At 57.7% G+C, this 11,963-nt stretch overlaps 1 protein-coding gene across 1 annotated transcript; it reads left to right on the top strand.

Moving 5' to 3' along the window:
• Positions 1–3,867: 3,867 nt before the first annotated feature.
• Positions 3,868–7,646, top strand: SLC32A1 (solute carrier family 32 member 1). Its single transcript, XM_026503496.3, has 2 exons — positions 3,868–4,260; positions 6,459–7,646. Exons 1-2 carry the CDS (start codon positions 3,868–3,870, stop codon positions 7,644–7,646), a joined length of 1,581 nt encoding a protein of 526 aa, XP_026359281.1.
• Positions 7,647–11,963: the final 4,317 nt, after the last annotated feature.

Below are 11,963 nucleotides of genomic sequence, written 5' to 3'. Positions count from 1 at the left end.
TGTGGCAGGGTTCAGATCTTCTGCGTGTCTGTGTGCTGGCCTGTCCTTGACCTGGGTGCGCTGCCTAGTGTAATTTTCTGCCAGTGTTCTTGAATCTGGGCACTGGCGCTCGCTTCTCTGTCCATCTGTCAGTTGCCTTGTCATTCTCTGCGTGTGAGAGTATGTGTATATGTGTTTCAACGCAGGAGGCCATGCTGCTGCAAATTCCTCTCTCCAGAGGGGTGCCTTTGAGGAGCTTATCAGGAGAATCTGGAGGTTGATGCCTTCTCTAGAGCATGCCCAGCTCATTACCAGCTAGGCAGGTTGTCCTCTTTGCTTCCTGGGGCTGCCTGCCAGGTCCTCTGCCCTCTGCCCAACTCCTGACCTCCATTCCTTTCCCTGGAAGGGGTGAGGACAGGGAGGCGAAGCAAAGACAGAAGAGTGCACATGCCAACTTACTCTGACTTTCACACACATCACGGGGCTTTTTCTTGCACGTTCACTTTCCTCTGAACAATGAGACATGGCCATTCGGTATGGCAGCAGCAACAACGATAGGAGAATAGCTACCATGTGCCGGGCACTGAGCATTCACTGCTAGGCATTTTACATACAAGACTCACGGAATCCGTTCAAGAACCAAATGAGGCTGTTACTATTATTTTCGTATTTTAGTGACGAGGAAGTAGAAGCTAAGAAAAGTTAAGTAAGTAGTCCAATGTCACATAGCTAGTCCATGAGGGAATAGAATTTTCCAATAAGGGAAGGCTGCTTGGGAGCTTGCCACCCTGGCCTGGGAAGAGGCATTTACGGCAATTATCAGGAAAAGAAAGATATAGAGGCTTTCCTCCTCCAACTGCTGGCATCTGAGGACTGCCAGAGGGATGGGTGTCTGCTTTGAATGTCGTCTCTTGACCTTGACCGTGTGGTGGCCAAACACCAGACAGCCAGGGAGGGGAGATGGAAGGACAGAGAAGGTCATGGAAGGGAAGGCGCAGGAGAAGCATCAGGATTCCTGGGGCCTAGCCCGGCTCTCTCCTGGACTCTGGGTGACCTTGAACAGGACACCTCACTGCCAGGCCTGTGTGTGCTTGTCTTTACAAGAAGGGGTGTTTTAGGGGTGGTTTAAGCATCACAGAAAAGATGATTGGACTACGTGCTCTTTCATGTCTCCATAGACCCAAGAATTGTAGCGGGCAGCCTAGACAGGGACTATGCTCGCCTTGTCCTGGTGGTTCCCACAACAGTGCGAAGACAGTCACGTGCACAGTAGGGCAGTGAGAAGGTTTGCTGAATGAATGAATGGCCCCATTTCTCACTAATGAAAGAACTTCACAGGCCCTCATGGGTCATCCAGCAGCGAACATCATAAGGGAAAAGGAAAGCAAGGGTAAGCATTTTGGACTCTCATAAAATCCACACGTAAGTCAGCAGTGACCAGCTGATACATACATGGCGTTGCTTCACTTGTCAAAGAAGGCATCGATGGCCGCCTTCAGGTCTGGTCTGTACGGGCTAGAGGCAGGCACTAGGGACTGGCTAGTTTCTGCCCGGATCACCTTGTGTGAAACTAAAGAATTTCACCAGGAACAGAAAAGGTTTGAGGATTAGCAGGTGAAGACCTTTGTCTGTAGGAGTCTGCAGGAAAAGGGATCCTCTCCCCCCAGCCTCTGGGGATGGGGATGGAGGAGGGTCTCTGTAATAGGGCAAACCTCTGGGATGGGAGATCAGTTCTATTTCAAGCCTCTCTGGAGGAGATGATCTGTGCTTGGAGAGGAAGCATTTCTGTTCTCTTTGTTCTGAGTGTATCATGACTTGGAGGGTCTGTGTTTGGGGTCAGGCTCTATGGAAAGGTTTTCCCGTCATAGCAGCTGGTGCAGGGGGACGGATTTTGAAGGTTACTTGCGGGATGGGTTTCTGTCTTGGTTTCTGGCAAGCAGGCTGGGGGGAATTTAAAGGGGTACGTGAGGAGGGACAGAGGCATCTCTGTCCAATGTGGCGGAGGTTCCCTATCTGCAGAGGAGGCTGCTGAAGACTGTGAGGCACTGGGGGGGCGGGTGCAGGGAGTAGGGGGGAAGCCTGTCTTGTCCTGGCAGCTCCCATTCGCTGGTCATAGCCCTCAGGCCGCCCTACTTGTGCGCTGACGTGAGCTAATCTAGAAATACTACAGGGGAGGGGGAGACTGGGGTTCTCAGAGAGACAGAGCCTTGAGAGGGGGAGACAGGGGATCCCTTTCTTTTCGTTTCCCTCAGTTTCTCCCTACCCCTATCACCCTAGTCACAGCCGCCAGTCCTCCACCTAGGCCAGGTCGCAAAGCGGCGGTTTACTGCTCTGGTTCAAGAGGTGTCCCGGCGGGAGCCCAGCTGGGAACACAGGCAGGGACCCCTACCGAGCGGTGGACCCTCAGGGAGACACCACTACAAAAGGGCTCACACAGGCAAAAGCGCAGGCAACCCATTCGGGAACACTTATCCACAGAATCCAACACACAAGCCCTGCGCACGCACAGGCTCAAATGGGCAGGAAACCACACACTGACGGAATAAACACGGTTACCAAATCTCACCCTCCGAGTCCACTCAGATTCGGCCCGTAGCAGTATCTGATACAGTATCGGTCTTTGTCTCGGGGTGGCTGTCTTACTCGCGCGCGCACATACGCACCTACTCAACACAAACGGTCTAGGTTTTCACCACGGCTGCAAGCGCACCGCGCACCTCCGCGCCCTGGGCCCGCGCGGCGAGCCCTCCTTTGCTCCGGGCGGGACACCGGCTGCGCCCCTCTGCGGCGTGGACATTCGCAGACCAGCCACGACGCTATCGAGAGAGGCCCTTACGAAGTCCTGCCTCCTTCCAGACTCCCAAACGAAAAGAAAGTGAAAGGCCAACCTTTCGCCTCCATTCTGCACACATTTGGAGAGCGGTCAGTGGCGAGCGAACCGCAGAATCGCTTCCATCGCGGCGTCCCTGGACGGGCTGAGACAGCCCAGTGACCGAGGCCAGGCTGAGCATTCTTGAGAGCGGTCCAGAACCGACACTTCTGCCTCCGAGGGGGGCTTGCGGCCAGGTCTCAGTGTGAGTGATGGGTAAAGATCGACGCCCAGACGGCCCGCGCCACCTGAGACAGGTAACTGTCCTGCTGCCTTTCTGGACGTCCAGACCAGTCCTTGGCCAGAGGCTCTGGGGCCGAAAGGCTCCCGGACTCTGGAGGCGGTAGTCGCGGCCGCGGGACCGCGAGAATCATCACGTCCCGGCCCCCTCCCTCCCTGCGGCGGCGAGGTGGGAAGGGCTAGGATCCGAGCTTAGCACCTCCCCCAGAAATGCAGCACTCCAGCCCCCACTTTGCCCTCCGAGCCCCCTCCGTGTGCGCTCTCTCTCCGTGCCGTCCCGCGGGCGCCCTTCGCCGGCCCCCATCTCAATTCCCCGGCGTCCCTTCGCGCCCCTTGTCTCTTCTGGCTCCCCTCCTCCCCCCACCCCCCGCCTTCGGGTGTTTCCCCTTCCCCAACGCCCGCCCCCCTCCTGATTCCGAGGGGCGGGAGCGCATTGGGCTGCGCACGGGTGGGGGCGCCGCACCAGCCTCGCGTAGCAGCTCTGACGCCGCCGCCGCCGCCGCCCTCCGCAGCCCAGCGCGCGCCCCGCGGCAGCTCCGCAGTGCACTCGCCACCGCCGCTCCGCCAGCCCCGCTGCCCGCCAGCCCCGCTGCCCGCAGGGTGGGCTCCGAGCGAGCCTCAAACGCCAGCCGAGGGGGTCATGAGCCAGAGCGCCCTGGGGCGCTGCGGGGAAAGCGAGCGAAGATAGCGGCCTCGCGCCCCCCTGGCCCTCGCCGCCTTGCCGCGCGTCCCCCGCGTCCCCAGCCCCTTCTGTCCATTCCACGGACCCCGCCGCCGCCATGGCCACCCTTCTCCGCAGCAAGCTGTCCAACGTGGCCACATCCGTGTCCAACAAGTCCCAGGCCAAGGTTAGCGGCATGTTCGCCAGGATGGGTTTTCAGGCGGCCACCGACGAGGAAGCGGTGGGTTTTGCTCATTGCGACGACCTCGACTTTGAGCACCGTCAGGGCCTGCAGATGGACATCCTGAAAACCGAGGGTGAGCCCTGCGGGGACGAGGGCGCCGAACCGCCCGTCGAGGGAGACATCCATTACCAGCGCGGCGGCGGCGCGCCCCTGCCACCCTCGGGCTCCAAAGACCAGAATGTGGGGGCTGGTGGCGAATTCGGGGGCCACGACAAACCCAAGATCACCGCGTGGGAGGCGGGCTGGAACGTGACCAACGCTATCCAGGTGAGCGCGGGATTCCCTGCTCTGCTTGCCCCCGCCCTCCACCTCCTCTAGCTCCAGAGCACCGGGCTCTGCCCCCGTCCGAGTCCCCGGGCGCTCTCAGCCGAGAGAGCCCCTCCCTCACCCAAGATCTCACCTTGCCCCCTCCCTCCCAGCCCTGCGGGGGGGATCTACAACCCTGCAAGCTGTGTCTCCCACCCGGATCCGCACTCCCTCCAGCGGCCCCAGGCGCGGGACTGCTAGGCTGAGGTTTGGTCTGAGGCACTTGCCCCGAGACCCTGCAAACGGGAGGGAAACGGGAGGAGGGGAGCGGGAGAAAGAAAATCAGGATTGGAGGGAACGGTGTCGCCTGGGACTCCGGAATGGATTCACAGCTGCATGTTCAGGAGGAAAGGAGAGAGGGAGATTGCTGAGCTGGGAGTCTCCTCCCCAGACACAGGCACAGACACACTTGCTCACATCCCCCCTCCCGCACGAAAAAACGCGGGCACAGGTGCACACGGCATGCATCTATATATAGACCACAGGATTATCCTCAAATGCACCTTCATACACCCCCACACAATCACGTACCTGTACATACCACACACACGAACCTGTTTGGACATACACAGGCACGCAAGCACAGATTCATGCGAACACACCCAGCCCACTTTCTCAGGTGCAGCCCTCTTCGGTGCACACAAACGTAAGCACATACGTGATGTGCCCACACAAGCACAATTAGTCTGTGGTACCTCAGTGCTCCCAGTGCATAGACTCACCCCTTTCGCCCGAAATCCCGGCTACGCCGCAAAGAGGCCACCAGCTTCTCCGCGTGTGACCCTGGAGAAGCCGCCCGCGGATTCTCTGAACAGCCTCTGGTCTCCAGGCCTGCCACCCCTTCACCCTACTGGCAACGCCCCACTCCCCACCAGGCGGCGCCGAACTCCGCCGGGAGCGGGTTTGGAGTCTGCACAACGACCCCAGGAGCTGGCGAAGGCGGGCAGGCCGTGGCTTGAGGGGAGAAGGAGGCCTCAGCCCAAGGAGCCCTCGGGCCCTGTGGCTTGGTCTCCCTGGCGTCCCGGAGCGCACGGTCGTTGGGGCGCACAACATGGATCTCCCGGGAGCGGAAGGACGCGGCGGGGTTGCTTCGGGGACTCAGGCTTCGCAGGACCCTGCGCACTAAGTGGTCCGACCCAAGGCGCCTCCCGCTCCCGGGCCTTGCGAGGCGGCCGTGCAGAAACACGGGGAAGGGACTGCGACCGCCTCACTGCCACCCGCACCTTCGCCAGGGGTGTCTTTGAAGGCCCCGTTCCGTAAGCCCGGAGGGAGGCCAGAGAGGGAGCCTGGAGGCCTGGAAGCCGCGGAAACCCCGGATTTCGTTAGCTTTTCTTCCCTTTGTAGATTCTGAACCCTCGTTCCACGGTCCGCTCGCCTGAGTCCGCAGCTTGACTCCTCCTTGATTTAGATTCTCACCCGCTCGCGCTCTCCCCGGAGGCCGCTTATCCTGCTTGCGTCTACCACTCGCAGCCCCTTCCTTAGGCCCGCCCCAGTTTCTCCCACCCTACTGAGGCCTTGCCCTAGGACTCCCACTCCGCGCGCCTTTGGCCTCAACTTCCCAAAGCCTTTGCGAGCATCCTCACATTCCCGCCGTTCTTGCTTCCCTTTGCTTCGCGTTCGCACACCCTCAGCCCCTCTTCTGTCCTACCTTAGCTCTTTGCCCTCCCACTGCCGCTTTCGCGTTCCCTTCTCCAGTCGGCCATAGACCCTCATTAGCTTCCTTGTACCCCATTCCAGCCCCACCTTAAATCCCGTGCCCCCTTTTCCTAATGGCTCAGGCTCAGCTCTCTACCTTTCTCAGTGCCCTTTTCTATCCACGACCCCTCCAGCCCCTTCTCCATACACCATTCCCTCCTTGTGGCTTGACCCCACACTCAGCCTCCTCCGCACCTCCCAGCCGTAGGCGCACCTTTCCCTCTCAGTTGCGGCCTTGAACACCTCCCTCTCCATCTCTGACTAGACGCCCGGGCTTCCCCCATTAGGCCTCGGTGCACCCCCATTCCAGCCTACTCTTAACCTCTACTCGCGGTGGCTTAAGCCCCGTTCTCACTCCACTTAGCGCCCCCTTGCGGCTACAGCCTTAAGCCACGCCCCTAGGTCCCCTCTGGCGAGGCAGCGGCCGCTGAGCGCCCGGGTCTGGTTACCTTTCCGCTCCGCAGGGCATGTTCGTGCTGGGCCTGCCCTACGCCATCCTGCACGGCGGCTACCTGGGGTTGTTTCTCATCATCTTCGCCGCCGTGGTGTGCTGCTACACCGGCAAGATCCTCATCGCCTGCCTGTACGAGGAGAACGAGGACGGCGAGGTGGTGCGGGTGCGGGACTCGTATGTAGCCATAGCCAACGCGTGCTGCGCCCCGCGCTTCCCCACGCTGGGAGGCCGCGTGGTGAACGTAGCGCAGATCATCGAGCTGGTGATGACTTGCATCCTGTACGTGGTGGTCAGCGGCAACCTCATGTACAACAGCTTCCCAGGGCTGCCCGTGTCGCAGAAGTCCTGGTCCATTATCGCCACCGCCGTGCTGCTGCCCTGCGCCTTCCTTAAGAACCTCAAGGCGGTGTCCAAGTTCAGCCTGCTGTGCACTTTGGCTCACTTCGTCATCAACATCCTGGTCATCGCCTACTGCCTCTCGCGGGCACGCGACTGGGCCTGGGAGAAGGTCAAGTTCTATATCGATGTCAAGAAGTTCCCCATCTCCATTGGCATCATCGTGTTCAGCTACACGTCCCAGATCTTCCTGCCTTCGCTGGAGGGCAACATGCAGCAGCCCAGCGAGTTCCACTGCATGATGAACTGGACGCACATCGCCGCCTGCGTGCTCAAAGGCCTCTTCGCGCTGGTCGCCTACCTCACCTGGGCCGACGAGACCAAGGAGGTCATCACGGATAACCTGCCTGGTTCCATCCGTGCCGTGGTAAACATCTTCCTGGTGGCCAAAGCGCTGTTGTCCTACCCGCTGCCCTTCTTCGCTGCTGTCGAGGTGCTGGAGAAGTCGCTCTTCCAGGAAGGCAGCCGCGCCTTCTTCCCCGCCTGCTACGGCGGCGACGGGCGCCTCAAATCGTGGGGCCTGACGCTGCGCTGCGCGCTCGTCGTCTTCACGCTGCTCATGGCCATCTACGTGCCGCACTTCGCGCTGCTCATGGGCCTCACCGGCAGCCTCACGGGCGCCGGCCTCTGCTTCCTGCTGCCCAGCCTCTTCCACCTGCGTCTGCTCTGGCGCAAGCTGCTGTGGCACCAAGTCTTCTTCGACGTCGCCATCTTCGTCATCGGGGGCATCTGCAGTGTGTCCGGCTTCGTGCACTCGCTGGAGGGCCTCATCGAGGCCTACCGAACCAACGCGGAGGACTAGGGCGCCAGGGCTCCGGGTCTCCCGCGCTCTTCCCACCCTCCCCACCCACCCCCACCAGCCCTGTGCGCCCTGCCGTCGCGCTTGGGAAGCCAAGCTTTAAACATCTCTGGTTCCTAGTTTCTGATTATCGGGGATGGGGGGTGGGGTGGGAGGGGATAGGAATCCACAACCCATCGCGTCTGCGTTTCTGTTGTCCTTTCTTTTCCACAACACCCTAGTGTCTGGGGAGGCGGGGGCGAATTTGTGGGCCGGGCTCTCTGTCCTTCCCGGAGGGACCCCAACCCTTTGGTCCCTGTCACCGAGGCGGGTGGGAAGGGAGGGAGGGGGGCATAGCTCGCAGGCGCAGAAACTTGACTTTGGGGGGACATTTCACAGCCATCCAGTGCTCGGAATCTGCGGCGTCCAGCCATTTTCAGCAAGAGCGCTTCCCATTCCAGAGACATTTCAACCCTGCAGAGGGAAAGGCTTGCCGGGAAATCCGTTTCGGGTGGGCGATTTCCTTCGGCGAAGCGGGGAGACAAGAAGCCGAGGCAGGGCCGGCTTGCCTGCCAGTTTTCAGGAATCCAAACTCATCTTGTGCAATTTATCAGGTTGTGGAACTGTTCTACTGTGCGTGTGGTGTGCTCGTGGTGAATAAGATGAAATGTATATCAGAAAAAAAATCTATCTCTAATTTAGAGTGCGGTACATAATTATATCCGCAAATAAAGAAGAAACAAAGGGGCCCGCGCCTCCTGTGAGTTCTGCGTTTTTGCGCGGGGGTGGGGGGATCCCAAAGCGATGGACCGCAGGGGAACCGGCTCTGGCCAGGCCTGGTGAGGCAGGTGTAGGTGGAGGAGCACCTGGAGGTAAAGGGTCCTGGGAGAGCCCTGGGGAGTGAGGAGGATGGTTTGCAGTAAGAGGACGCTCTCTAGGTGTTTGCAGGAGGCAAGGGAAGGAGCAGACTGTACTCCCAGCAGTTTCATCATAGCCTCGGCCCTATAGCCACCAGGACAAGATTTGTTCTGAATCCTTCCTGGGTGTTGGATCCATCTGAGAATTCTGGGCACTCTCTCAACCTTCAATCCTGGGTGGTGGGGAGACAATAAACAAGGGCGTGCAGAAATCCACACTTGGCTGTGGACTGTGAAGAGAACTACAAAGGAAATCAGCAGCAGATTTGTATCTCCCCAGGCTCCCCAGGCCAGGGGCCAACCAGGCCTCCCAGGTATCTCTCACCCAGGAGAACCCCACTCAAGTCCAAGCTGAGGTTTACATGGCCAAAGTGAAGAAAGCTGGCTGTTTAGAATCAACAGCCCAAGCTATCTGGGTCCCAATCTCCCTCTTCTTGAGCAGCCTGTTTGAGATTTTTTATTTTCAATTACCTAGAGGATCCAGTCCTTTTTTGGTGCGGATCCCCCCCAGGGCGCCAGTTCCAGACCCTTTAGAGAGGGTCATAGTCAGACTTAAAAGATGGGGTCCAGGAATGCGGGAAGGCTGGGCCATTCCTAGGGTCCTCACTGCGAGAGAAGCCATGCGGGAGGTTTCTGGTCTCTGCCACCAAGGCAGAGGACTAGTTTGGAGCGATTTCTCTAGATGTGATCTGTGCGAGGAAGAACTGCGAAAATGCCTAAGAACAATGTCCATTCTCCCTACCCTCCGCAATGGCTGTGGGTGCCTCTAGCGCATGTGTAGGAGGTATAAAGATCTGCGTGTGAGGTGGGGGGAAGGCTACATCTGTGTCTTGTGAGAGCCTAGATGAATGTGTGTGCCTGTGTGTGTGTGTGTGTGTGTGTGTGTGCTCGCGTGCCCAAAGCATCCGTGTGGGTGTGCCTGCGACAGAGGTGACCTCTCACCACTTTTGTTCTGCAGCCATTGAGCAGAAGAGAGATAAGATCCGGTCCCCTCTGCTGCCCCAGGTTCTGACGATTTAAACGGGCCATTTGAGATGTCCAGCTGTCAGCGGCCTAATACCACTTTGCCGCAATTGTTTCGTGTCCAGGATCCAGAGCTGCCCAGAGGATCCTCAGTTTCCAGCTTCCCTAGGCTTTCCGATGTCTCCCAGGCCTGGAAGCTGACCCTCCCCCCTGCCCTGCCTGCCACTTCTCCTGGGCCGGTGCGCTGGTCCACTGACCCTGGGATGTGCTCTGAGTCTCATGGCAGTCTGTAGTCTTCAGAAAAAGCCCAGACTGCTGCAGTGAAAGGGAAAGTCGGAGCATCACATGCACCAGCTCCATCCTCCCGTCTTTAGAAGGACAAATGAGACAGCAGGCAGGTTCTGGACGCAGTGGCTGCCACCTCCATGGACTTGCCTAGATCCACTCCCCCGTGTTCCGCTCCGAGCTTTGTGCTCAGCTCGCAGGAGCCCTGGTCAGCCCTGAGGTCCTGAGGGTGACGGGGCAGGGGAGCCAGCCTTCTACACGCACCCTTGTAGTACATCCATTCCAGACTCACATTCAGGCTGCGGGGGCGGGGGGGGGGGATAGGGAGCAGGTAGCTGGGACCCATCTCTGCATACCTGCCCCAACACACCAAAGTGCGTGGGTAGAAGTTGAGAGGAAGCACTCTAGTTGTGCTTTGGGTCTGCGGGGAGGGCACTTTCTGAGTCCGAGGGAGCCCTTAGGCCTGGCCTAATGAATCTTCAATTGAGGAGGGGGTGGGGAGAATCCACCTCCGCCCCCTCCCCCAGGGTGCCCTTCAGTACCCAGCAGTTCTTAGCGCGGATACTGATAAGTGGTCCCCTCCGGCATCCACGGCAGCCGGCTTTGCTGTACCTGGCTCACCACCTTGGGCCACTGGCCCGGAACCAAGACCCTTACCCCGAGAGGAACCCAGGAGTCATCGCCACCCCCTCCTGAGATGGCCCTGCCTCGCCCCCCAGCGGTGACAGTGCAGGCTGCTGGCCCTCAAAGAAGGCTCTCCACTTTTAGAATTTGGGTAAACTCTTTCCTGCAAAAACTTTTTCTGCAAAATTTGGGTAAACTCTTTCTTTCCCCCCCGCCTCCCCCAGATGATAATCACTGTTTATCTCTAGTGCTTTATTTTCAGATCCTCCATATTTCAAAATGGGCTTTTGATTGTTTTCCCCTCAAATATAAAGGATGCTCTGTCGTGGAACATGTTTCATTAAATGACATGTTTTATCCCAGGGACCGATCAGTTCTGCTTTAGGGACTTGGGAGGGTGGGAGAGAGCCAAACAGGCTCCTGGGGACCAGTCAGGAAGTTGGGAGGATCCTTGACTCTGTTGGTGGAGATAAAGGATCTCAAGGGCAAGGACCAGAGAGAGGCTTCAGTCAAAGAGGGGGCCGACCACCTAGAGGGCTTAGTCTTCACTACCAGTGAGGGTGTGATGGAAAACTCAGACCTGGACATGCAGGGATTCAGTAGAGGGAGCTGGTTTGACCCCAGAGAGCCAGCCTTGGTTGTCCTTCTCGCTCTTTAATTTTTTCCTTTTCAACATGATGAAAAATTTCAAACATACAGAAAAGGTAAAAGAACTCTGCACTGACAGCCCATATGCCCACCACCTAGACTGAACAATTAACATTTTTACAATGCTGAAATAGCTCTCCCATATCTATCCATCTAGCAATCCACTTTTTTAAAAAATGCATTTCAAAGTTGCAGACATCAGTGTATTTCCCTATTGCTGAAGCATGCAGGATCAGTAACAGTGACATTCAGGAGCATAGGACCAGTAGCAGCACTTCACTCTGAAGCAAAAGAAAATATCAGCAATGATCCGGTCTTGATTTCAAATGTTATTATTTTGTTCATGTTATTTTGAACATTATAGTTCAGTTTTGAATTTTGATGTTGAAAATAGTTTATCATATATCTAATTGAAATTTTTTGCACATTCTTAAATTTTGCTCTCCTAATGAATGCTTCACTTGCCTCATGCTAATCTCAGTGAGGTAGGGGCTTGGGAGATGAGCTCTATTTCCTAGAGGTTTGGATTGAGTCTGTTCAAGAGCCTGGCAGAGACTGATCCCACAGTGATGCTGTGGGTGCCATCTCTGCCTGTTGTGGCAGCCTGCGGGGACTAGGAGAGGAGAGGCCTCTAGCCAGAAACACCCAGCAGTGCTGAGGGCCAAGCTCAAGGTTGGGGGGGGGGCAGGGGAGGAGCTTTACACTTCCAGCAGCTCCCAACAACACTCTGTGGGTGGGATGGAAACAGGGTGTACAGATGTAATTAGTTAAGATAAGGTCATATTGAAGTGGGACGGGCCCTTAATCCGATATGATTGGTGTCCTTATAAGAAGAGGGAGAATGCCAGGTGACCTGGAAGGCAGTGAGGCGAGTGATGTGTGGGCAAGCCAAGGACTACAAGCA

Source organism: Ursus arctos, unplaced genomic scaffold, assembly GCF_023065955.2.
Source record: "Ursus arctos isolate Adak ecotype North America unplaced genomic scaffold, UrsArc2.0 scaffold_16, whole genome shotgun sequence".
NCBI classification, from domain to species: Eukaryota; Metazoa; Chordata; class Mammalia; order Carnivora; family Ursidae; genus Ursus; species Ursus arctos.
Note: the sequence above shows the minus strand (reverse complement) of the source record. Positions and strands in the feature narration are given on the sequence as shown.

Excerpts from the sequence above, each read along its gene's own strand:
- SLC32A1 (XM_026503496.3), top strand. The coding sequence starts at position 3,868 with ATGGCCACCCTTCTCCGCAGCAAGCTGTCCAACGTGGCCACATCCGTG. Across the intron at positions 4,261-6,458 it reads ACGTGACCAACGCTATCCAG|GGCATGTTCGTGCTGGGCCT; the intron begins GTGAGCGCGGGA and ends TCCGCTCCGCAG.